This window comes from Columba livia, chromosome Z (assembly GCF_036013475.1).
Source record: "Columba livia isolate bColLiv1 breed racing homer chromosome Z, bColLiv1.pat.W.v2, whole genome shotgun sequence".
NCBI classification, from domain to species: domain Eukaryota; kingdom Metazoa; phylum Chordata; class Aves; order Columbiformes; family Columbidae; genus Columba; species Columba livia.
In genome coordinates, this window is record NC_088642.1 from 81,641,114 (window position 1) to 81,668,550 (window position 27,437).

The 27,437-nt window shown below is 39.3% G+C and overlaps 1 protein-coding gene and 1 long non-coding RNA gene across 3 annotated transcripts in view; one reads left to right on the forward strand and one right to left on the reverse strand.

Annotated features, from left to right (window-relative positions):
* The window catches only part of ADGRV1 (adhesion G protein-coupled receptor V1), a 272,375-nt gene extending 246,541 nt beyond the window's left edge, over nucleotides 1-25,834 (forward strand). Inside the window, exons 88-90 of one of the 2 annotated variants that reach the window (XM_065046531.1) lie at nucleotides 13,803-13,994; nucleotides 16,203-16,380; nucleotides 25,372-25,834. In XM_065046531.1, the coding sequence (XP_064902603.1) occupies nucleotides 13,803-13,994; nucleotides 16,203-16,380; nucleotides 25,372-25,490 (489 nt within the window). In that variant the 3' untranslated portion in view covers nucleotides 25,491-25,834. Of the gene's footprint in view, nucleotides 1-9,796; nucleotides 10,769-13,802; nucleotides 13,995-16,202; nucleotides 16,381-25,371 lie in introns of those variants that run through there. The other variant, XM_065046532.1, reaches the window with a different exon arrangement.
* LOC135577332 (uncharacterized) lies at nucleotides 13,489-24,022 on the reverse strand. The gene is made up of 4 exons (XR_010469080.1): nucleotides 23,868-24,022; nucleotides 17,245-17,338; nucleotides 14,896-14,954; nucleotides 13,489-14,051 (listed from the first exon to the last, which is right to left on the reverse strand). It is a non-coding gene; the product is annotated as an uncharacterized LOC135577332 (long non-coding RNA).
* Nucleotides 25,835-27,437: the final 1,603 nt, after the last annotated feature.

Consider the following 27,437-nt stretch of genomic DNA (forward strand, 5'->3'; position numbering starts at 1 on the left):
GCTTTGTTGCACAAAGTGTTGACATCCAGCAGGTTGCTCTATAGTTATCACAACATCTATGCCACTTGCTAACATCTGCAAAGCATAAAGACATGTCTGTACCATATATTAATGGTTAATTTACTACTTAGAAACTATTCTTAAGTAGAATCTTGGAAGAGATTCTGCCAATTATCTTAGAACTAACAGTAATTAATTATTACACCTGCTTTAAGTCCCTTTGCCACACATAAAAATGCCTTCCATGAGTGACATTCTTGTATTACTGGCCATTGTATGGTTATTTGACTAGCAACTTGTCTTCTTTTTTATGCTTATACTGGATTTTATTATAGCATTTCTTTGGTACTGAAGTTGAAGTGGTGTATCTGTGACACCCATATGTGACATGAAACCATAATCTAAGTTATTTTCTGTTGCTTTCAGCAAAGTTTGGAAAGCTTTCTACCACTAGCAGTTTTTTTCCTTTTCCTAATAGATTCCATTCCAAATTAATCTCCATTCATTCTGCTTCTTCAGTAAAGGCAGCACAAAGCTAAAGTACAACACAAAGTAAATACATTTTGTTGACTTAATACATATTGTTAAATACAATCTTCATTGTGTTTTTATACATTTAATTAGAGGAAAAAATATGTTATTATCTTTACCAAATATTTTACATCTAGTAATGTAATTTTACATCTAATTTTACATGTATTAATTCATTACACATGAAGTTTAATCTGAGACTGTCATACAGCTGCAAGTAACTGAATGTATGTACTTCGGGTAGCTCTATATTTGAATTCAGAGGCACGTCCATATGGATCAGAGCTATCTAAGGACTAAGATGGAAGTTCATTTGTATCTTAAAACTTGCCTTACTCGCTGACCATGTTCAAAGAACAATTGTGCCTGTGCGTAGTTTGTCTTTTTAAAATAACTTATATAGTATCTAGGTTGTTAGTTATACATACATAGTTATAGATAGTTATGGGTAAACAGAATATATATTTTTGGTATGCAAAAAATAGTTGTTGCATATTAGACAACACAGAAACCACCTTAAAAACAAACAAACAAGCAAAAACACAAAAAGCCACACAAAATAACAAAAACAAAACAAAACAAAACAACAACAACAACAAAACACCGAAAAAGCAACAAAATAAAACTCGCATGCTGTTTGCAGATATGAAATACTCCTAACGAAAAACATGGAGTGACAGTGAGGCAGAAGGTTGGTATGTGGAGACAGGAGGTTACGGTTCTCCTGAGAGTACTTGGAGAAACTGGCTTGGCCAGTTTTTGGAGTGTCATTATATTACATTAAACTGAATTTTTCTGAGAAAGCCTACGGCAATAACCACCATTCCGGCGGTGGCGGTGGAGTCACTGTGCCCGATGTAAGAACAGCAGAATAACACTCAGGTTGTCACCATTTTGACTGTTGTCTCTGGAATAGGATGATGAACATCACCCATATGGACTACTACATTCATTAAATTATATGAATTGTTGTCATTATTAATTGTGTAAAAATGGCACTGACACACCAGGCTGTGAGATTTCCAGTACTTGCCTATATAGGGTTTTATAGGCTTTATGTTTGACTTTACATTTTCTTCAAAATCCACCTGCCTGGCAAAGTTTCCCCATTTCACTTCTGGTTTTCCTTCCAGTTCTCTCCAGAGATTGTTTTTACCTCTCACCGGCCTTTTCATTACTCGCTTATCAGCCCATCTTTTCTCTTAACTTCTGCAGGAGCCAAAACTCGGTTACAAACACTTGAACATGCACAGGCTGGAGGTGGGAGCCTAATTAGGTCCACGTTCCTGATCTGGTCTGTCCCATAGGTGCCTCCAGGTTGGTGGAGCTCAACCTCCATGTGCTGGTTGTGAGGAACAAGGTGAGACATCTATGTCCCACCACTGTCTGGAGGAGGAATAATGGCAGAATTGAGAGATGCTCCGCAAAGGGAGAAAAGTCAAAAAGCGATAGAGTTTTAGAAAAAATAATAATAATAATAATGAAGGACTTATTCTGGTTGTACTGTCTTCTTGACCCAGCATACAGCTCTGGAGTTGGCATCTGTGTTTGCTTTACATTGGATGGCTCTGTCAAACACTTGGTGTTGTTTTGCAATGAGAAAACACGTTACTGCAGAGCCAGCAGTTATTGCCATGCAAGGGTGCTGGGATGGAGTGGGCAGTGATCTGGAGCCCCGAGACAAAGAGGGAGATCTCAAAAGGACATGTATTCCATGCTAAGTAATAGGAAAAATGAAGCTAAAATAAAAAACAAAACAACCCCTGTCATTTTTTCCTCTTAAGAAATGCACCATGGGTAGAAGGAATGGGTCACAGAGTGGGTCATATCCAAATTCTTCCGTTTAGTGCTGCAAACATATCTTAGGTCACTTCTGGCATTAATCCATTAGAAAGAATTTCCAAGAGAGAAAGCAACTTCTTGTTTTCCAAGTACATGAAGAACCAACAGTTTGATGCGTGTTTCATGGCTTAAACTATCTGTTGTCAACAATGAGCAGAGCTGCATTTCTGCAAAGTTCAATAAATATACCAAGGCTTGGAAATTAAATGTTCCAATTGCTTAGTTTTGAAATATATATGTATATATATTCTTTGGTATTACATTGGTATGCATTGACATGCAATTAAGGTTTTTATAAGCAGAATCATAGGGAAACAACTAAATACTACAAGTTGATTAGTATCCCAAGTGTTGTTCTTTTATCAGAATCGTAGAGTGGTCCCTGTTTAGAGTCAGACAATGGAATTGCCTAAATGTTCATTTCATTCCCTTTCTATTTCTGTAAATTTCACATTTTTCTTTTGTTCATAGCTTAGTAGTGGTATTTCCATCAAAGCCTATTTAGAAAGCCCTGGTGTACATTTTTGTGCCAATGATTTTTCCATTAAAAAACCCCCAAGAAGTTGTAACTCACAAATGCAAATCCTGGAAAGCTTTAGGGCTACCACTGCTTAAAAAAAAAAATGCTCTAAACAAAAGTTTCTCATACAAGGCTGACATAATATCCACATTTAATGCGAGCTTGGTTTTAATTTTACTTTGAGTAAGACTCCCAGTGAAATGAGATCTCATTACTTTTGAGGAGGTTTTTATTCATCCAGTTATTCCTCTGTTTGCACAGATGGGGGGCAAGGATGGAGGGAGAAAAAATAGTTCATTATTTCAAGCCAGGAAGCGAAGTATTTAAATGAGAGAGCAAAATATATTATTATACCTCCACCTACTCTTGTTCACCCACTTGTCAGATATGGAAGGATGACTAGTCCTTGTCCTTATTTTTGCCCACATTTCCCTTTTTTTGAGGAGCATCCCTAACCAAAAGAGTGTTAACTTCCTGCTTTATAAATAAGACTTGCCGTCTGCTGTCTCTGAAGCTGCAGAAAGGCAGTAAATATCTACAGTAATTGTCATTAAAATCAGCTGCCTCCTTACAGCACTGTGTGGCTGCAGTTCTCTGCCTGCACCATCCCCAAAAGGTTTTCCCAATAGCCAGAGGATGCTGGAGTTTACAAACAGCTTATTCCTACCCCTCTTACCCTAAAACACCGAAGCAGCAGGTATGGAAAATAATTATACCAGTAATCTACGACCCTTAAGTTCTCCCCAAGCCAGAGTTTCTTGAAGATTTGTTGTGTTTATGGCTTTTGAGGATGCACCAGTCAGTTACACTTTTACTCTTTCACAGTACTGCAGCAAAATGCTCCTAAATAAACGTTCTATCCAATTTCTCAGTGAGACGTCACAAAATAACAAGAAATAGAGATAACTAGGCATATGAGAGATGATGAAACTGAAAGAACCAGTTAAAGGGAAGAAATGTTTTTATAGCAATATCTCTTAGCCTTTAACTCTTCATTTTGAGATTTTCTGTAATTGCAAGTAAAAGTTTGTCAACAAACACAAAGTTAGTTTATCTTTTGACTCTTCCTGTCTGTCCACACCAGCTTTCAATTCCCTATTTCTTTTAAATTTTTGTATTTGTCATTAATACAGAGAAGAAGAAATTACTACCTTAACAAAAATAATAATAAAAATAATACCTTATTGTGCTGCAGGAATAACACGTTCTTTGACCTTCTTATATGGGCAAGAATGACCTGCATTCAGTGATGCTTTTTTGTATGGTCCCCAAATGTAGTTTCTTCAATTTCCAGCTTCCCTCCTGAGTATTGCTTTCCTTTGGTAGCTTTCAGCTTTCTTTCAGGTATAACTAGAGAATTAGCAGCTCTAACTCTGTTAGTCAGGGAATCTCTTGACCGAGGGGCAGAGGTGACAAAGGCTTTTTCATCCGTTTCTGTTTTGTTTGAGGAAGAAGTGAAAACAGTAGTAGGCTTAAATTGCAAAGTGTGAGCTGAAATGTACAGTTGTAAAAGTTTACCTTGGAAAGCAATTATGAGAGTAAATGTTTGCAAAACTTTGTAAATCATATGTGCTAACTTATGACCTCTGGTATTTCTAGGAGTTTACAGAGAATGCATTTGAAAAATATGTGAGGGAAAACCTTATAGCTTTTGGTTTTAATTTCTTAATGTAAGGTTCACAGAATCACAGGATCCCAGAATGTCAGGGGTTGGAGGGGACCTGGAAAGCTCATCCAGTGCAATCCCCCCATGGAGCAGGAACACCCAGATGAGGTTACACAGGAAGGTGTCCAGGCGGGTTGGAATGTCTGCAGAGAAGGAGACTCCACAACCCCCTGGGCAGCCTGGGCCAGGCTCTGCCACCCTCACCATGAACAAGTTTCTTCTCATCTTTAAGCAAAACCTCCTGTGTTCCAGCTTGTACCCATTGCCCATTGTCCTGTCACTGGTTGTCACCCAGAAGAGCCTGGCTCCATCCTCCTGACACTCCTCCTTTCCATCTTGATCCCCAGGAATGAGTCCCCCCTCAGTGTCCTCTTGTCCAGCTCCAGAGCCCCAGCTCCCTCAGCCTTTCCTCACCCGGGAGATGCTCCACTCCCTTAATCAAAGTTCATCAGTGGAAAAACGGTCTGTGTGATTCAGCCGATTTCTGCCATCAGACTGGTCCTCCATATAGGTCAAAAACCAAGAAGAACCTAATGCAAAGAAGACTTCAATGGATGCTGTCCATGATTTCTGTAGCCTGTGCAGGAAGGAATCACAGAATAATAGAATAGTAGAATCATAGAATCATCTGGGTTGGCAGGACCTCCCCACCCCGCCCAGTGCCACCCCTGCCATGAGCAGGGACGTCTTCACCAGCTCAGGTTGCTCAGAGCCCCGTCCAGCCTGGCCTGGGATGTCTCCAGGGATGGTTCATCCACCACCTCTCTGGCCAACCTGGGCCAGGCTCTCACCACCCTCAGGGACAACAATTTCTTCCTCATGTTTTCCTGCTGAAATGAAATGGGCAACAATGAGGTGCCAGCCTGCTTTATCTCCTCTTGGCTGTTGTCAGCCTCCTGCAACCACGTGTGGTTGGTGTTATGTAATGAAGCTCACAGAGATCTGTGACAAGGGACTGCAGCCAGAACTGCAGAGGGGAATTGTAAACTTCTTCTGCATGTTTGCCTTCCACAGATTGTGCCTGTCCTTCTGGTTGTACCTTTGGTCTTTGGGTTTTATTGATATTTCTGGAATGGCTATATTGGAAGAAAGTAAGAGAATCTTATTCTAGCCCAATCTGCACATATAGCAAGTTTGGCTAAGCATCTGTATTTTCAGTCCATCTCCACACTGAACTCCTGCCTTTTAAAAACTGAATCTGTCTTCTTAAAATAAACAACAACAACAACAACAACAACCAGACAAAAACAAAACAAAACAAAACAAAACAAAACAAAACAAAACAAAACAAAACAAAACAAAACAAAACAAAACAAAACAAAACAAAACAAAACAAAACCTTTCCCACCAGTTGCAGGACTGAAATTGAAGGTACAAATGACTGTTGTGTGGGAGTAGATGCAAGTATGCTGACAGCTATGCAATATTTTTATAGTGAATCCTGAGTATTCAAGCAAATCTCCTTTTCAAAGATTTGCCAAAGTTTCTGAACCTTTCAGGTAAGCCTGTGCCAAGTTTAGACTAAATCTGAGCTGAATGCAGTTTGCCAGGAAGGAATTTATGGCTTTGGCTTTGGGTAGAAACTGCAAGATTCAGCATGGTCTTGGCATAACTGGCTCTGCATAAAGAGAAACTTGGCAGTTTAGACTGAGTTTCAGGTGTTACGTTAGTGCTAGGTAAATGTATTAATAATGCTGAAAGCACAGTATTTTTATCATTATTACAGAATATCCCCATAGCCTGTTTGTCTGTGGAATTACAACTTTAGGAAAAAAATAAACCACTCAAAATAATGGCATCTTAGTGCAAACCTGTGAATACATTCTTAATTTAATGATAGATATTATACATGAATTATTACTTTTCTTAACTGGATTTTTTTATGGTGGCTTTAGTGCATGTATGTGTATGTGGTGGTGTGAGCAGTTGGTTGGTTGAACAAGTCATCTTATGATGTTGCCTACAAAGATTGCATGAGTTTTGCAGTCCTCAATCACATTTGTTGTTGCCTTTTAATTTTTATGCGAATTTTTAGAACTTCAGCTGTAACTGACATAAAACTTTTCCTACGGAGGAAAATGTACAGTAAATTCCTCAGGAAGCAAAGTGCAGATAAGCAGTGAATGTTCTCAGTGGAAACTGTGATAAGAGAAATTATGTGATTGATAAGAATTATAACAGCTTCATCAAAACTGGTGCGTAACAGTAAATAAATAGTCAAACCCTTGATGATACACAGCAGGTCCAAAGTCAACTTATTAAGTGTAATCACCAGTTGGAAGGGTTGCACTGCTAAGGACATGGTTTTTACAACAGTCACTTTGAATGCTAAGAAAATGAGTTAGATTTAAACAGAAGAATCTGATTTACATTTCAGAGGTTGATGTTTATGGAGAACTCTAGTGGGAAATGCTAAATGATATCTTAGGATGTAGCATCATCTGACTAAGATGATGCCTCTGTCATGATGACACCAACAAAAGATCTTCAAGTTGTTCTCAAATAAAAATACGGTTGAAGAACACACAGAAAACTAAAATGTACATTGAAGTCTGCTTTTTGATATCTAGACCTGCACAAAAATGCTGTGCAGGCAATTTATCATAATTAACTCTGAAAAAAAGGAAACTTGGAGAAGGAAATATAGAATTAAAAGTGCCTTACATGTCACTTGGTTAGCATTAATAATTGTGTATATGAATATTCAATTCCATGGGTAATTTTCTTACAAAAGAGATCAGGAAAGACAACAATATCAACTACTTATCATGCATTATACAATGGCCCTGATTATAATTTCCTGAATATGGTTCCTTATAACATTGTGAGTCATTTTTTGCTATGTAGATACAAGCTTCTCGAACATGGCGAAACACGCAAATTATTTGGATGGATCAGACCAGTAATTTTCCCAAAAGCAGCAGGCACTTGTTATGTAAATCAACATTAATCCAAAGCAGGCTTTGACTGGCCGGTGATGGAAAACTACGTGAGAAAAGAAGAGTCTGCAGCGTAAGAACTTCCAGTAAATGAGTGAAATCCCCAGGGAAGTTCACAAGAAGTCAGCTCAGGCATTAAAGGTGCAAAAGCATCAATCGAAACGTGGCCACCAGGAGTGACAGCAGCGCCCGTGGCCATTGACAGCCTGACCATTAAGCTGACAGGCAAAAGACTTTCTAGGACTGGTTGCCAAAAGTAAATTGGCGTAGTCCAGGCGGAGAATGAGATTAAATCTCACCCTGATAAGATTAAAAAAAAAAAAAATAAAGTGAAAGTAGCCAAAGCATAAACCAGCATGTGGAAATTCCTCTACGGAGACTACAGTGAGTCTCAAAAGCTGAGCTGATTAAAGACAACTCTTCTGTTGGTAGAGACACCTGTTTGTGTGATTTCTTGGGTTTCTCAGCTTTGTCTGTTTGGTTTGGTGTGCTGTATTTTGGTTTTGTTTTTACCAGCTGGCACCAATAAATGTGTAGTTTTAAAAACAGTAGTAATGTTGTAGCCGTGGCAATCTAAGGATGAGGATGATCTGGTTCTGGACACAGAGGTGTTTTTGTGGTCTGACACAACATACCATCTTTCTTCACAAGCCTTGATTTTACATAAAATATCCTCTTTTGAATGATCAGTGTTTAGTGATATAGTCACATGTTTAGTGATGTAGTCAGATGATAATAGTTATAGAATCAAATTTTCCAAATTAAAATAGGGACACATAGAGTGCCTCTGAAGAGTGCAATTAATTTTTATTTGTGCTGATACATACCCTGAAACAGGTTGAGGAAATATTCAAATGGAGTGTTCAAATTACTTTTCTTTACCAAAAGTCCTGCAATAAAGTTTATAAATAGAAATACCATTCCTCTAAAATAGATGACATTATGTGAATCTACTTCTCCTTGGAAAAACATTTCTTGTCAGGCATTGATGAAAATACTAATTTGAGAAGTATGATGTATATTAGTTTAAGAAAAAAGGAGTATAATGCCTTGGTGTGTATGTGTTTGTTAGAGTAACAAACGTCGTTTATCTTACCACACCAAGGATACAGTAGGCACCTTGGTTTTCTCTGCGTGATTAAGAGGTTTTTTGATGGCCTATACTCTGTTGTACCTTTTCTCAGTACTAGTAGAGTTACCTCAGTTTCCAAATTTAGATATACCATAGAGTTGGTATTGTGAGCTGAAACATGCAGAATTAGGATAAACAGGCAGACTATGAGTGTCAAATGTGCAGCGAAGGTGTTCTATGGATCAGCCTTCCAGGTTTTTGTGTGATCTTATGATGTGTAAAATGTGTTCTGTCCTTCTATTGACAGCTGTGCAAGTCTGTCCTTAATTTACTAGCTTCCTGCAGCTGACACCCCACAGAATAAATAAACCAGGCTGCCATATATGAGAATCCCCCTCACACCCATGCATGCACAAAATGCTGCCATAAATTATAAAATGTACCACGAAAAACCTCCCTTCTTCTCTTATAGAGAACTTTCCACAGTCTCTTTGGGCACCTTGCTCCAGTGCTTAATTACGCTCACATTTAATATATTTTCCTTATATCCAGTTGGAACATCCCCTGTTTCAACTTATAACCAGTATCTCTCATTCTCCTGCCCATGTCCCATTGTCTTCTTGGTAACCACCTCTTGTGTGTCGGAAAGTTAATAGCAGTTAATGGGTATTAATTACCTTCTAAGCTTTCTTCATGATGAAAAGCCCAGTTCCCTCAGCCTGTTCTCCTTGAGCCCCTGACCATCTTGGTGGCCCTTCACTGGACTTTCTCCAGTTCTTACTCATCCCGTGCTCTACCCATCTAGACAACAGTGTCCTAATGAGAGTACCAGAGGGCTGTGGGACGCCATGCTGAAAGCCTTGCAAAACTCAAAGCAGATGTCACCCATCACTTTCCCCTTGTCCACCCAGCCAGCCACAGAAGGCAATCAGGTTGGTCAAGTATCCAAAAGAAGAATGGCGAAGTATCTGGCATAACTTAGAGCAGCATCAAGGCTGTTCCCACCTCACTGGCTGAAAAGATCCCAGTGGACTCTTTTGCATGTGAGCTTTCCTTCAAACAGATGTAGGTGTGGGTTTTCTGGGCATTTTCTTTCATGACATAACAGTGCAAAAGAGCAGATGTACAGAGCAGCTTGCTGAGGTGAAGTAACAAAAGCTTAAATTGTCTTCTATCAGCACATATCAGTAAAATAACCAACAGCCTTTAACAACAATATCTTACAGACATTTTTCAAGAGGCCACCACATCTGAGAAGAACTGTATGTTGCCTGTCTGTGCTCCCACTTTTGGGACAGCCTAATTGTCTGCTTGAAGCAGTTCTCACCTTCTTCCAAGGGAAGTGCGTTACTAATGATTTTTCCTCTTATCTTTTACGGTGATGTTGTATTAAATGTACTATCATAATATAACTGTAAATGACATGGGGTTAAATATTTTGTGAGTAGCCCTGTGGGCTCAGTGCAGAGAATTTGTGTAGTATTACAATTAAATCCTCCAGAGCCTTAGTTCCTTAGCTTAGTCATTCAGTCTGCTTCCACAGAGCCCAGGTCAAGCTCTCAGGTCAGTCATTTCACTCCAAGACCCAATAGTTTATTTTGGCCTTTCCGTGCATGCTTGTGGGCTGGAGAGGATGACTCTGGGTTTGTATGCAACAGCAGAGGATGTTAGTACTAGGCTGAGGTTTTGTGGGTATTTTAACGAAATCTTCTTAAGAATACAAAATTAATATTTACCACATTTTTAACAGAGATGTTATTGCCTGTATCACTAACTTCAATACCCAGACCTGCCTTCTTTTGATCCCTTTGGAGTGTATATGTTTCTTCTCTCAACATCCCGCAGGTCTGGCAGACCTGTCGACAGAACCTGACATTTATCTGCATTTCATACTTGCTGCAACTGGCGAGGACAATGTCTGTGTGTCTCTGGAAAAATAAAGTGGTGCCAACTTGGCCAAAGTTGTTTATATGATAAACACAGAGAAACATTACAATACCAACAGTCTTGTTTTCATAGTGCTTTAAGACTATTTTTACAGTGTTAAAGGTCGAAATGAAAAAGAACACAACTGTCAAAAGTGTGATGAAGGACAATTCAATTCTCAAACTAGTGCTTTTGAAAAAAAACCCCACTGAGACTGTGAAAGCTGTGGTTGCAGTGACACAACCCGAGTGTCTGCATCCTGCCCATGCTCTTTGAGAATAAACAGCCTGGTAGCTGCTGGTGATAAAATAAGAATGGATCAATATGACTTGATCCATGGCATCTTCATATATATGATCATTGGTAACTCAGTATTGTTTGGGCAGGACCATTTGCCTCGTTTTGATTTCCCAAAATTCAATTGCACTGGTTTCTAATAGAGATGCAGGGTGGTGAGAATAAGACCACAAACCCCTTTAGATACTTCAAACAAAACCGCAGTGGTGGCACGTAGGAAGTCAGCTCTACAGAGTGTGTCTTCTTGAGACTCTAGATTTGCATGGAAATAAGTCAAAGAATGTTCCATCTTTTTTCCAACTAACCTCCTTAGCAGCATTGGGTTTTGTTAGGTATAAGCTTCTGTTTGTAAGGCATTGCTGTAATATTTTAAAAGAGTATTGCGCAGGACAAGGGTCTTAGTCTCTGGATGACAGCGAGGGGCAGAAGTGGTGGCAGCAGGGGGAGTGGCAGCAAGGATGTTTTGCATATCAAAACACATTTCTGTTGTTCTTGTAGGACAGTAGTTCCTCAGAAATAGCACAGTCTGATGCACACAGAGAGTTAAATCAGGAGTCCAGGCTGAGTTAGGGAGATGCTGCTCAAGGAGATACCTGCTCTGGTGAGGCCCCCCTGCAGTGCTGGTCCAGCTCTGGGTCCTCAGCACAGGACACACATGGAGCTGCTGGAGAGGGGCCAGAGAAGCCACAGGAATGATCCGAGGCTGGAACAGCTCTGCTGGGAGGACAGGCTGAGAGAGTTGGGGTGTTCAGCCGGAGAAGAGAAGCTTCAGGGAGACTTTATTGTGGTCTTTTCTTACTTAAAAGGGGCCCATGAGAAAGATGAGGACAGACTTTTGAGCAGAGCCCGTTGTGACAGGACAAGGGGTGATGGTTTAAACTAAAGGAGGGAGATTCAGACTGGACACGAGGGAGAAATTGTTGTCCCTGAGGGTGGTGAGAGCTTGGTCCAGGTTGTCCAGAGAGGTGGTGGATGAACCATCCCTGGAGACATCCCAGGCCAGGCTGGACGGGGCTCTGAGCAACCTGAGCTGGTGAAGATGTCCCTGCTCATGGCATGGGGGGCACTGGAGGAGATGGGGAGGTCCCTTCCAACCCAAAATATTCTAAGATTCTATTAATTACAGCATTTTATTTAATGTTTATTTGTTTTAAAAGAGTGAGTGTCCACACACGGGGCTGCTCAGAAGCGTGACACAGTGTGGGCCTTGCACACCAGTGCCTCGTGTCCCTGTGGTTCTGAAAGACAGGGCTGTGCAGCATTTTCAGCTAATGGATTTTCTTGAAAAGTACAAAATCGCTTGAAATGTGTGTGCAACTTTTGTGGCTAGGTCCTCGGGGACCAAAACGCCAGAGGCTGCTCTGAATTCAGTGTCATCACTGTTATCTGTTCTTCTTGGGGGTTTTATCCTTTCACATCCATTAAACATTTTAAATTAAAAGAAATACACTTGCTGAACCCATTATGCTTGACCTACATCAAAGTCACTGGATTTGTTTATAGAATGAAAGAACATCTTTGTTCCTTTTTAGTGTCTTTTAAGTGCAACATGTGTTTGCATCAGATTTTTCGAATGTATTCACTTACATCTATCGAAAATAAATTTCAGTTAACTGCTGTGGGTACTTGTGACAAAAAAACACAATAATCTAGAAAAATGGAAAAATGTTTTCTCAAAATAATTGTTTTTAACACTTTTTCTGTTGGTTCACTGTTAAAAAAAAAGGTGCACATGGAGCTCTATGGCTTAATAGCAACTGTATGAGGATATTTCCAGTGTTTGTCCATCCGAGACTGAAATCCCATTGAATCCCATTAACTTCTGTTATACGTCACTTTGGATCACACTGCTTTGTCATGTAGTTTTGGAATCAGAAATTATAAATCTGTGGATCACGAAGTGTTGCTGCCTGTCCTATAGGAATGGAAATAAGCATACCTCTTCTATTTGTACTCCCCGTGTATCTTCAAAATTCCTTTCATTAGGAATTCTCAAATACAATTAGATGAAACTCCTTACTGTTTATAATCCCATTTATTGCTTTCATGCCAATGGGTACCTTTCCAATAAATTGTTCTGTTTAGGGCAGTTGGTTTCAGGGTTCTAGAAGACAATGTGAAGTACAAAAAAAAAAAAAAAACCAATTCAAATGTAATTGTATTGCAGCAATTGGGAAGAATTCAGAAGTCTTCTTTCTGTACTCTTTTGGTTAACCCCTTCTTTAGTAATTGTTGAACTGGTTGATTATCAATTGAAATGGATTCTTTTCACTCGGTATTAGTGCAACTTAAAAATTAGAGAAAGTCAGATGTCATAATCAGAAGTTCAATTACTGAATTTCTTTGCAAAAAAAGAAAAAAATAAAAGCCATGGTTATAATACTTTTCTTGGCCAAGTCTAAAGGTCAGAATTAGCAAGTTTTAAAGAAGAACTGCAGAGGGATACAGCAGAGGCTTTGTAGTAATCACAAATGAAAGACAGTGCTGAATTTGTGGATATCGTAGAGAACCTAATTTATAGTCACAACTTGGTAGCTGTGACAGCAGCTGTGCAGTTTGTACAAGATGGAAATTGGGGCAAGAATTCAAAGAGCCAGCAGGTCAGTAAGGAAATAAAGAATTGTGGCTAGGGGCCAGCAGCCAAATCCTATTGTGGGGGCGGCGCTTAACCACATTTTCACTATTATGACAACTGTGAAACTCAAGTTGGTTTTATTATTGTTCAGATCTTGGCTTTGCTTTGCAACCGTGTGGGTTCAACCAAATAATCATTTTCAATAACTCTTTTGGGTTGGGTTTTGTGTGTTTGTGTGTTTAGATGTGGGCCTCAGGATATGAGCTCAGGATATGAACTTCCAGGTCTCTGATGGTCAGTGGCATCATCTCTTGTTTTTCATAGAAATGCGCTGCAGCCCTTTGAGGCACGAACTGCTGGTGAAGGGAAGGCATCATGTAGGACTTTGCCATGACCACCTTCAAACTCTGATCTACGCTTTTCTTCTGTTTCAGGGTCTTTATGTCTTTGTGGTGTATTTCATCCTGCACAACCAACTTTGCTGCCCTGTCAAAGCAAGTTACACTGTAGACATGAACGGGCACGCAGCTCCAGGATCGGCTTTTTTCACGCATGGCAGTGGTCTGCCGGCGGCGGGTGGAGAGATCAGCAAGTCCACTCAGAACCTCATCAGCGCTATGGAAGAGGTACCAGTGACTCTATGGTCGTTACCTTGTGTGTTGGAAGTGTACCTGGAGATTTAACTGGCAGTACTAAGTGTAATACACAGGAATAATAATAATAATAATAATAATAATAATAATAATAATAATAATAATAATAATAATAATAATAATAATAATAATAATAATAATAATAATAATAATAATAGTGATTATATATTAATTATTATAATATCGTTATATATTATAATTTATGTTATATATTATATTATATTATATTATATTATATTATATTATATTATATTATATTATATTATATTATATTATATTATATTATATTATATTATATTATATTATATTATATTATATTATATTATATTATATTATATTATATTATATTATATCGTATCGTATCGTATCATATCATAACATATTATATTATATTATATTATATCATAATAAATATAATAATTATTATTAATAATTCTATATTCTAATATATTTATATAAAAAGTATATAAATATATAGCAATATATTATTAGTATATATAATGATATTTAAAATATATAATATATAAAATATATAACATATATAAATATATAAATATATGAAAATAAATAATATGTAATATATATTAAAAATATATAAAGCTTCTATAAATATAAAATAAAAAATAGACTTATAATAATAACTATTATTACTATAATAATCATCATATCATCATCTGGCTTTGGAGAGGGGAAGAGTTTTTTTCCATAAAAATTTTCATCTTTAGTCATTCTATGAATTTACAATTCCTTGGCAACATCGCCGGTACAGAATTTCCTCCTTTCTACTTAAGTCTTCAGGTTGTTATAGAGGCTGGTTAAAGTGTTGCTAACACTAGGTAATGCGAAATCAAAACAGCAAGTTAATTCAGCTTACTGTAGGTGTTAGATGAGTTTTAAGTCTTCAGCTTTCCAAAGTCACGCTGTGCAAAATTTCTGGAAGTTTTGATAGAATAGAATAAAATTAGAATAACGTTGGAATGGAAAAATTATCAAAGGAAGAAGAAGAGGAGGGAAGGGGAGGTGATATTTTGAGGGAGATTGTTTTAAGTCTCTTTGTTGCTGGAGCTGGAATGCTGCTAGTATCACTTTTCACTGTCTGTAGTAAACCAAGGTGATTTTGCTGCTAGGTACAAGTTGATAGAGCTAGTTGAAAATTTTCCAGTTAAACAGCTTTTCTCCAGGAGAAACACTGATTTAATGGAATTGAGATATTTCAAGGGAACTTGCCAGTTCTAGCAGTAACTTTTGTGGAAACCAAGCTGCTCACCTGGCAGGTTTGTCTGTATTTTAAAGCTCCTCGGCTTCCTCCTGGCAGATCACTAAATTTATTCAACTTCTTAGCATCTCATTTAAGGTTGTGCCTGACCCCTCAGTTTAGTGGACAGCACAGCATCTCAGCATTACATGGGAAGTTTTCATGTTCCTGAGCTCCTAAACAGTAGATAAGCAATAAAACAAAAAATATATTTTGACTATTCAAAAATATATATTTTTTTAGAGTTCACTATTTTGGCTTTTCATCACATTTAAGGGGGAGGTAGATTTTCAAAACCACCTCTTTTCTTATGAAATGAAATTACAATTTTTGGTGCCGCTCAAAAAGTAAACAAGAGCGGCACAAAAAATAAACAGTCACAAAGTTGATATCAAAACTATAGGGCTGTATACCACCACGAGAACCTTCAAAGACTGGCAAATTGCCTTAAAATATTCTATTGGTAATCATGGGAAGCAGCATGTTGCCAACTGTAGATCATACAAAATAATGATGATTAGTGGCTACAGAAAGGAGAAACGGGGTCCAGCAGAGGAAGAGGCATTGGTAAGAGAGGAGTGAACTGGAACCTTTCAGTCCCTTAATTTAAAATTATCCATAACAGGAGACAGTGTTCAGAAATAGCAATATTTTTTCAATTTTTTGAGATGGCTGGGAGAAGCATCAAGACCACAAGATTAAATTACTTGTAACCAATTTTATATATATATATATATATATATATGTACGTATATGTATATATGTTTTTTTTTATTTTTTAAAGGGCTACCTAGTTCACTATTGAAGTGACAGAATAGCTGGATGCCAAATCCTTTGGTCCTGAGTTGGACTCTGGTCATGGTTTCTAGTTTCTGTACTGTAGTTTTGATAATTAGTGCATTTTTGCATCTCCTTAACCTTTTTAGGTGCCTGCAGACTGGGAGCGGGCATCCCTGCAGCCTGCCAGTCAAGCTAGTGCTGCCTTTAAGCAGAGCCCACAGAACGGCAATGTTTTCCACCCTTCCGGAGGATTTAGTACCAGCTCGTTGGTTGCTGATGAGGAATCACAAGAGTTTGATGATCTAATATTTGCTTTAAAGACTGGTGAGTGACTCTTTGCCTTGCTCCTCAAAGGTTATGTTGCTATTCACCCTAACGATGTCACCATTCCATGAGATCCAATTAACGAGATCTGTTCATATAATCTGATTGCCAGTGAAAATCCGAAGTAAAATTTTTTTGCCCTTGACTGCTGTTCTATAAAAATCACTGTGCAGGCTCTCTAAAGTAACAGAAGGAGTCTGAAAAAATATGTTTTGAGTAATGATGATAAGCAGAACTACAGAAAGTAGCAACAGATTGAAGGCTCTGACATTTTTTCACAAGCGCTTACGTGGCTCACTTGCTGCCTCTAAACACGGGCTGTTTTGTGTTCTTTTCAAATTGATATCTAGAGTGTATACAATGACTATCTTTATTTTATACTCATGTATCTCTGAGAAACAGCATAACTTCATAAATATTGATTCTCCCACTAAGTGTAAGACAAAATATTTACATAAGATACATTTGGACCTGAAAAATATTGTATTCTGGAATGATAACCTAGATAGACTTCTGCCCAAACACAAGAGCCAGCTGTGAGGAGATCACTGTGCTGCTGGAGGACAGAAGCAGGCGAAGCCACTCTAAGTGTCCACACTCAAACTAAATCATAGAATCATTTCAGTTGGAAGAGACCGTCAAGATCAAGCCCAACCATAACCTAACTCTATCACTAAATCATGTCCCTGAGAACTTCAACTGTGGCATCTTTTAAACCCCTCCAGGGATGGTGACTCCACCACTGCCCTGGGCAGCCTGTTCCAATGCCCGACAGCCCTTTCCAGGAAGAAATTTCTCCTAATATCCAATCTTAAACCTTTCCTGGTGCAACTTGAGGCCATTTCCTCTTATCCTATCACATACTGCTTGAGAGGAGAGATGAACATCCTCCATGCTCCAACCTCCTTTCAGGCAGTTGCAGACGGCTCAGCCTCCTGTTCTCCAGGCTGTACTACACCTGCAAAACAAAACACTTGTTATTAGACTCTTCTTTATAGCCTTAGAGTTCAAGTCTTCCAAATCCCAGGCTTTGCCCTCAGTTATGTGTCGCTTTTCTGCCTTCTCACCCACTCCAACAACGAAACTTCACGTTGTTCAAATGATGATGTAGATAGTCAGAGGTGGCCACAGGTGGCAGAAATTATGTGAAACCTGATTCAAAGATAGGTCAGCATGGAAATGTCTGAGAAGTTGACCACAAAGGTAAAGGAGCACCAGCTGGTAAGACCTGGCAGATGCTAAGCCAAGCCCATCTCCTGTAGGCACCAGATGAAATGTAAATGGAACAGCTTGGTAGTAGGTCACCTGAATGAACTCTGGAGATATTATGAAGCTTTGCAAGAGACAACCGAGAGGTACTGGTGACATTAGTGCTCTGGAACCTGTCATTTCAGGAGTTTGTTCCCTTTGGTGACACCAAGGAAAACAGTCAAAGTGGTTGTAAGACTGGGGATGCCACTGATGAAGGGGTAGTTTTATTCAGTATATTCATACTACTTTATCTCCTGAGCTAATTTCTATTGCAGAAAACTCTTCTAGTTATGAAGATAAATGGATGATTAATAACTTGCCTAGTGCTAAGAAATATTAATTTTTATGAAGACCACCATGAAATCTGTGCTATTAATTTTCCTGGACATTTTGCAGACTGCTTCTACTTTATTATGCAGTTAAAGATTTTAGGCAAGATTTCCAAATGTAGATACATAAGCTAATAGTTGCAAACCTTTTTTTTTTTTACATACCTAAGAATGTAGCTTTTACTTTTTTACTGTGTTCTGAACATTTTGAAGGAAAACAGATAATTCATAGATTGCTAATAAGATGTGAAGCCATTCACATCTAACACTCCCACCATCGCTTACAGCGTTTACCACTTTAGCAGCTCAGATGACATCAGTTGGCCTATTTTCTGCAGCAAACTCTACACACTGTGGAAGACTGAGCCTTAAATCATGAAGAACTATCTAGGCAACAGCAATAGTCAAAACTCATGGTTAATATAATTTGCCATAACTTCAGCATTTAATGATTTTTTAACAAATTTTCAAGCCCCATCCATAGTTAATACATTTTCAGTCCTTCCAAAGGAAGTAGGTCTAGAACACGCTTTTTATTATGCCACCTAAATTTTATTATTGCTTTCTTTAATATTTTATTATCATTTGTTCTTATGAGCCCTTGTATTTATGTGATTTGAAGCGGAGACCTCAGGCCATAGTCAGGAAAAGATATTTTTGCTTTCGCTACTGATTCAAGTAGTACGTCACCTTTTCACCCCAGTGCTTATTGATGTGTCAAAACTGTGTCCCCAGCAACATTGCAGAGGCAAAAAAAAAAGATTGTTTCTAAGCCAAACCAGTTGTGCCATCTGGTTTCAGCTCCACGTGTATTTGAACAAACCAAACTGATGAGGCGGTGTTGAGGTTAGAGTAGCTTTAACCACGAAAGTAAATGTTTATCAGCTACTGCCTTGGATACAAGCTGTAGCTCTACACATCCTTTTGAACAAAAACCACGAGATTTTCTGTAACTACAAGGCATATCTGTTTTATTATTCTCATCCAGACTTGCTCTCCAGTCCAGCTCAGTGGACAAATCGAGGTGCTCCCGATGACACGAAGGAGGGAACTGTGAAGCAATAAAAAAGGGAGATGAAGCAGTGGAAAGTGGGATTTCTTTTCTGTTTGGCAGGACAGGTTTATGCTGCTAAAGTGCTCACTGAGCTGTGGTCTGACGGCAATTTTGAATCATAGAATCATTTTGGCTGGAAGAGACCCTTAAGATCATTGAGTCCAACCATAACACTGGTGTTAACCTATGTCCCTAAGAACCTCGTCTAAAAGCCTTTTAAACACCTTCAGGGATGGTGACTCCACCACTTCCCTGGGCAGCTTGTTCTACTGCTTCTCAACCCTCTCCATGAAGAGTTTTTTCCTAGTATTTTGTGGCACTGAAAGGAGCTGGTCTCCTGCTCCCTCCTGGCAGCACATTTCTTCTTCCTCCATTGCATCGTTGCTTGTACTCACATGAAACCACAACAACTCAAGTGAGAAACTCCTCTCCACACCAGTTTGATGCCCTTTTGAGCACTGGTCCTGGCTCTGAGGAAGCTATTGGACATCAGCAACCAGAAGACCAGCACCTCTTCTCTAAACAGGCTAAAATGCACAGGCAGCTGAGATGCCTTTTTTCTGCCTTGCTCTTGTCTGTCACTTGCTGTAAGCACTGCTTCTCAAAGCTTTTTAGACCAGGTTTTATCTCTGTAGGCTGAGAATTCCTCATCTGGAGCCTCTAGGAGAGCAGGGGAAAGGTGCTTTGCACCGCATTGGCTGTTTTTATCACTCCCAAAATGAGAAGTGTGGTTTTTAGGTATAGATGAAACTGAAACAGAAACGCCCATTATCTGTTCCCTAAAGCTGTCAATCTGTAACCAAACTCAGCCTCAGCTGTGCTAAAATATCTCCCACTCTGAAGGCTGGCTGAGGATCAGCACTGATTAGCAGAGGAATATGCAAAAAAATCCTTTATGCCTCTTTGCACTTCATCCGTCCTTTCTGCTTATGTAGTTTGGAGCTGTCTGGAGGTTGCTTTAATTTATGCCCACTGTCTGTAGCTGCGAGGTTTAATCTGGCAGCCAGGATCAGTGAGAATGAGGGTATAATCGCAGCAAAGCTACAATCTCATTTCTGTCCTCCTGCCCCACTCTCACACTGCAGCTGTAGAAATGAAAAACGACTGATGCAGGTTAAGAAAAACATAATAAAAAATGAAACAGATCCCTACAGAACAACTTTATTCTTTAACTTGCAGTGGTTTAGTAATTTGCAGCTTGCAGTGCAGCTCCACAAATAGATGCGTTGGCACACTTGGCCTTGTCGCCAAAAAAATGTGTTTTAGAACTATGCACTTAGCCCTTGGTTCCATAATCATTAATACTGGGCCTAATTACAGATTAACCTGAAGTATGGACTGGGTCAGATGAAGGCATACAACTGCATTTCTAGCAAAGCAGGTGGACAACAGTGCACTGTTTCTTAGCCAGCTTTCATGCTAGCTTTATGCAAGCTTTGCATCATGTGTAGAATTTTTTGTTCGATGCAAGAAATACGAAAGCCGGACTTCTTACGTTGTAAAACCATGGCCTCTGAATGCCTTATCAATAAATTACTCCTTTCCATCAAATACGTTCATGTCCGTACAGGAATATATAGTTAGGATTCACTATGCTCACTGTATCACCTCATTTCTTATACTGTAGGGATCTTTTGGAAGGCCAGGCAGCTCTGAGGAAGTTTATGTGAAAGAAATAATAGAAGAAAAAAGACAATGTAAGCGCATGTCCTGCCTATTGATATGTGCTAAAACTTTTTTTTAAAAAATTTTTTTTAATGCTTATGAATTTGGCTTAAATTATGTATTTTATTATATTTAATTAATGGCCTTTATAATTAATCAAAGCATAAGCTACTGATCTCTGAACTTCCATCCATATTCCCATCTCCTACATATGCTCTTGTCCTGCCCCTTCCGTGATGCAGAAAACCAAACCCATTCATTGCTTTGGGTGGGAAGTGAATTTAAAACACAACAAAACCTTTGAAAGAGGCCCAAACCCCTCCAGTGACGGTTGGTGACCCACCCCTGTAGGATTTGTTTGCAAAGACATTTATGGGTTAGAGCAGAGAATACCAGTCTAGCACATGGTACTTTCCAAATATATATTGGTCGCTATCAATGGAGGATATCGCTACATCCACATCTCAGTGTACTTTTGGCCCTTGATAGAGCCAAATATGACAAATCCTAAATAAATATTCTACATGGATAATACCTGGCAAAAAAAAAAAATCTACTGTATAAGTTAAAAACCCCACACAAATGCAGCTGTTACAGTAATGATGCTATACAAACCAACTCCTAATTTTCAATCTAATGCAGCTAGGGTTCTGAAGTCAGCACTATTTAAACCGTGGTGTTGCTGCTGTAGGTACCTGGTTTAAGAATTAAAGCGTCTCATATTGGGAATCCTGAACTAGAGGAAAAACTTGAAATCTCGGATTCTGAAAGGTACCCACTGCCACATCCTGGAGATGTTACAGGGCAGATAAATTGCACATGGTGGCAAAGTGCCAGATTCGTGCTCTGCCTTATCAACCCACATAATTTCTGCTTTAAAGGGCTCACTTCACAGACAGAAAGGAAAGAAGGGTAGGTAGATAGCGTGTTCATTCAACTTCTCATTTGTGATTGCTCACAAATATGCAACCTGATGTCTGTTGAACGTGACTGCATAATATCCAGGAAGCATTTTCAGTCCAATCTGAACTTTGTTTGTAGAAGTCCAGTTGTCTGTTGGTGTCATTTCCATAAAGTTAAAACCTTAAAATAAGAATTAAAGTTGGTTTGCGCTGATTATTCGTATCTATCTAATACGTCCTACACATACAATATAAATAATGAATGATTCAGAAGGCAAGATGGAAGCACTTACAATGTAAAAATTCCCGCCAGAGTTATGAGTACAGCAATTACAAAACAAACTCGGTTGTTCTAGTGAAAGTTTGAGACATATCTGAACAGGTAGGTGGTGAGTGCTCAAGAGCACGTAGGAACGTCGAGACAAAACCCGTCACCAGTAGATGTCACTGGAGGGATCTCGCTGGGCTTGCGGAGCCAGCTGTGAATTCTCAGTTTCTAGCTTAGTCCTCGGATGCAAAAAGAAAGGAAGAAAGGCCTCATTTTCCTGCATCTTTTCCTTAAAATAGTTGCTTCACAAGTTGGGGAAAGTCATACTCCCGGCTACATACCCACCACCCAACTCTAGCATCTCTAGTGGGGGGTGCATGCTTTTTTGGATCTAATTGTGTTTAAACTCTGCTCTAATCTGAGAACAAGCTGGACCTATGAACTCTGTGAAACTTTGTCATGTAAACAGACGTACCCTCCCCAGTCTGCCGAGTGTTTGGTAAGCTGGTATCCTGGTTACATTTCAGCTCTCGTTCCTAAAAAGGATCCGCTCTCACATAGTTTGTCTTTGCATCAGCAGCAGAACAAGGCTGTTGTAAACCCCAAGTAGCCTACTTCAGTCTCTGGTTTAACAAGTTCCTGATAAGAACCTCCATAACAACAACAACAATCTTCTCTTGCTTTGCACAAAGCATGCACATATATGATACGTAAAAATATACATATATTGTAATGTACCCGATCTTTTTATAGTGACCAGCATGAGATTCTTTAAGAAACTTCATTCTGAATAATTGCAGTGTAGCCACCAGGAAGATAAGAATTTTTATAACCCTCACAGTAAGTGTTCACCTTAAAATCTGAACCCAGGTTGATCAGATTTATATATTATTTGAAACATTTTCAATGCTGTATTTTTCCCTTTTTGAAATTTGTACCCTCTTCAGACTAAATAAATGTTTTGAGTAAATTCCAGAGTTGATGGTACATAAGCAGTGTTGTTTTGTTTCACCATTCAAAACGTTTTATTTACCTCAAGGTTATTACCTTGTTCTTCTGTCCCCAAATGGTAAATACAGGAGTTTAATTTATCTTCTCTATTACACTCATGTTTCCTTTCTAAAACAAACAGTTTTAGAGAAGATAAGGGAAAAAAAAAAATACCAGAACAAAACCAAGTAATTTGCTTATGCGATTGCTGTTTTTCCCAGGACTTTCAAGCAGCTTTTAGTTATTAGAACTATGATTAAATTAAAAGGTTAAATATGCATGTAAATTTAAATCAGTAAGTATAACTTAATCACCTACAGTACCCTTATAAACAAGGATTTTAATGATTCTGAGCCTGATCTTCTTGTCCGTATTATTGTGTCTCTGTACATTGATAAATTTTTACTCTTGCCATACTCTGACAGCAATTCCTGGTCTCTCAAGAGCTTGGGTTAGAATCCCAGAATGTCAGGGGTTGGAGGGGACCTGGAAAGCTCATCCAGTGCAATCCCCCCATGTAGCAGGAACACTCAGATGAGGTTACACAGGAAGGTGTCCAGGCGGGTTGGAATGTCTGCACAGAAGGAGACTCCACAAACCCCCCTGGGCAGCCTGGGCCAGGCTCTGCCACCCTCACTGAGAAGAAGTTTCTTCTCAAATTTAAGTGGAACCTTTTGTGTTCCAGTTTGTACCCATTGCTCCTTTTCCTGTCACTGGTTGTCACCGAGAAGAGCCTGGCTCCATCCTCCTGACACTCCCCCTTTCCATATTGATCCCCAGGAATGAGTCACCCCTCAGTCTCCTCTTGTCCAGCTCCAGAGCCCCAGCTCCCTCAGCCTTTCCTCACACGGGAGATGCTCCACTCCCTTCAGCATCTTGGTGGCTGCGCTGGACTCTCTCCAGCAGTTCCCTGTCCTGCTGGAACTGAGGGGCCCAGAACTGGACTCGTGCACACATGTTCACTCCACAACCCAGACACCAAAACCAGCTGTAAGGAGGATCACAGTGCAGAAAAACCCATTTCTCACCTGGATGCAGTAGGGCTGGGTTCACACGGCGCTGCACCCGAGTTTGGTCCCTACCAGCACTTCTTCCAGACCTCTGCAGGGAAGTCTATCCAGACCTGCAGGTTCTTCTGCCCAGGTTCTCTGACCAAAGCACCGTGTTCAGAATTGCAGCCTGAATTCCCATAGAAAAGGAGCATTACACCGCTGCCCCATTTTCCATACTACTTTTCTGCTTGGTTTCATAAAAGTGAAACAACATGGGGCATAGAAAATTAAGTAAAATTAAATAAGCTACCCTTATATTGTCTTTTGCTGAGCAAGCCAAAGCCTGGAATATCAGCAGAGGCAGAAATAAGGGAGGCACTGTACAACTGATAGAAACTCCTGAAAATATTTTTTTAGTATGAAAATGCAGATTCATGCTTCTCCCAGCATACCCTTTTTGGGGCTTTTTTGAGCCAAATGTCATTCTTTTGCAATTCCCTTGAACCATGACTACTTACAGACCTGCTTCTGCCCAAAATGAACAGCTTCCCTAGATATTTGTAAGTGACATCGCTATAAGACCATGCCTTAAATTAGTCTGTCTTGAAATTATCATGTCTAAACATACTGATGTGTGGTTGTCAACAAATATAAAGCCTAGACGCCCTAAATCCTAAGAAGATGTGTCTTTCAGGATTCATTCTACAAGTCAAAGAGAGGAGCCGAATATGTGCTGAATTTTATAGTTAGAACTGATATTCTGTGAAAAAGTGAAGTGGTGTAGAAAAAATACACATTTCTTAAAAGCTAGTGCAGAATTGTTTGTCTTCACATTAATCGACTCAAACACCCCCCCCCCCATATATAAAACCCAACCCCCCAAAAAACAACATAGAAGCAACAAGCTAGCAGAGCTCCTGTGACAAAAGGATGGAGAAGGTGGCCTCCTGAGGTCTCTTCCAGACGTGTTTTGGAAGTTTCCATGGGCCAAAGTCTACTATTCTCTCACAGCAGAAGACAAACACAATACACTAGCTTGTGCCAAATGTGGGTTTAAAGAATATTTAGTCAGCATCTTTTCTCATGTTGAAATTACAATCCCATTAAAACAGCTGGAATTATAGTTTGACATGGAAATTGTATCATTAAAAAACAGTTCTTCATGAAAAAGTCCTTGGAAATACCAGACTGTAACAGCCAGACCATGAACCCAGCCTAAGCCAGGCTTTGATTTATGCTTTTGTGATTTCAAGGCAACCTCTGAATAGCTATTGTACCATTTACTGAGACAAATAAAGTGTCTGGCAGTGCAACTATGAAAAAGCATATTTGGATGGTACAAAACTACATCAGATACTGTTATAATCTTTGAATTCAGAATCGTAGACTACAAAGAGGAAACATTCCACATGTTGTGGGGTAGGGAAGCATCTTAATAATCAGAAGAAAGTAGAGCAGGACACGGTATCAGCATTTCTTTGTCAGGATTTCATTCCCACTGATTCTTTCCTCTCTTTTTTTGTTTGCTTTGCTGTTTCAGGTGCAGGTCTCAGCGTCAGCGACAATGAATCTTGTCATGGCAGCCAGGACGGTGGCAGCATGGCTAATTCCCAGATTGTAGAGCTTAGAAGAATACCCATAGCTGATACTCACCTCTAACTCCATGGCTTGCTTGGTATTTTGCTGTTTGTCTTTTTTAATTCAAGCCTCAGTATTTTTATATTTGTACTTCCTTTTGCACTAAAACACTATGTGAACTTGTGTAGTAGAATGCTGTGAGCTTTACTGGACGTTTAACAAAGAATATTTGCTTGAGATTTTGTATATCAGAAAATAAACTGTAATTTTTTTACAGTGGCTGAGCATCAATAGGTACCATGGCAATCAGCCTAGAATTGTATCTTTTAGCTAGATTACATATTTCATAAACTGTAGCTTTTTTAATTAACCTGTATGCGTAACGCTGATTAATAAAGACAATAGATTCTGTTTGATACAAACAAGTCTGTTATTTCTGCTCGCTGGTTATGCAGCTGGAAGACGATTCTGATGCCCTGTTGGACAGGAAAGCTTTTTAATTACACAGTTGTTCTAAGTTTCCTAAGCTGTTTTTTGAGTACTCAAATCTGTGAACTTTACAAATTCAAATAAAAACAAAGCCTTGAGCAAGAGGGCTTGAAATTTAAGTTGTGACATGATCAAATATGTAATGATCTGAAGCAAACAGAGGGAAGGGGAGATGAAGGACAAGAGCGAAACCACTGGCAGCTGCGTTCTGTCGACTGCGTTACCTTGCTGGTTTCATAATATTAAACTCTCACTTTCCTCACAGTCAGAAATAAGGGGAAATTCTAGAGTTGAATTTTCTGTTTCTCTCTGTGGGTGCTACACAGAAATCACTGCTCTGATTGAAGTGTTCAAGTGTTGCATTGCAGAGTTAGATCAGTAGTCTGGGGTTATAAAAGAGCAAGAAAGGTTCCTCCCTTGGAAGAAAAAAAGTAATAATACAGAGGAAGTATTTCAGAACCGAGTGGGGGAGGCAGGCTGATCTTGGAGGAATCATTAACTCTGCTTCTGCACAGACACTCTGGAAGAAAAACACATTAAAGCAGGAGACCAAGGGAATTTTCCTCTGAACATAGTGCAGAAATACAGTAAATGAGAATGCAAGGTTTTCACACTTTCTTGAGGAACTTGCCTGAAGGCTTAATGCTGGGCAAGCTCTGAGCAACAGCCTCTCCCTTTAAAAGAAAACTTTTCTTATGGAAAATCCTTTCTGTGAATCTTGCTATAGTGATATACAAATTTTACAGTGTCTAGCTACTTGTTGAGCTGAAACAAAGAGTGCCCCAGTTCTGCAATACCTGGTAGGACTGCACAGCTTATTCATATCAACCATATCCAAAGCAGATGTAATCTTTAAACTCTAATGCAAAAGCGTTCACACACACAGAGGAAACTATTTATACTCAGCAAAGCCCTTAAATAAGTGGTTTTTAAGTTCACATTTGAATTGATGGAAAATGAGAGCACGTCTATATCTAATCAGTGCGTCTTCTGCCGCACCGAGTCTTACATTTCTGACTCCCAGGAATTGTGTTGACTCTGTTTGTGCTGGTCACACTACAGAGCAAATAGGGCCAAGTTTTTGTGGTCAGTGGTAGATCTTGCTGGAGGGGTGAAGGTGGGGGTGGAAATGAGCCTTTCTTCATCATGGGCAATATGCAGAAGCAGGGATTCCCCATGTCCCTGTGCAGCTTTTAAAACTGGGTGCAGTGCATCTGAAATGAAGCGGGAAGCTTCAAACGGGAGGGAATCACCTAAGTGTGTTTTACAACTCACTTTTCTGCCCATACCTGCTGAAAATCGACTTTCTTGAATGAACTGCAAGAATCATCTGAATAAGCCTCTCAGTCTGGAGTTAAAATTAGTTTTGGACACTTTGCAATAGAATACTCGGGTCTTGAATAATTTTGTAAATGTCATTTTCCTGAATCAACGTAGATGAGCATTATTCATAGCTGATACTTCTCATCTACCCACTAAAGGCCTAACGTGGAGCCTGGCTCTGCAGAATGATTGCAACACTTGCTCAGATGCTAGAGA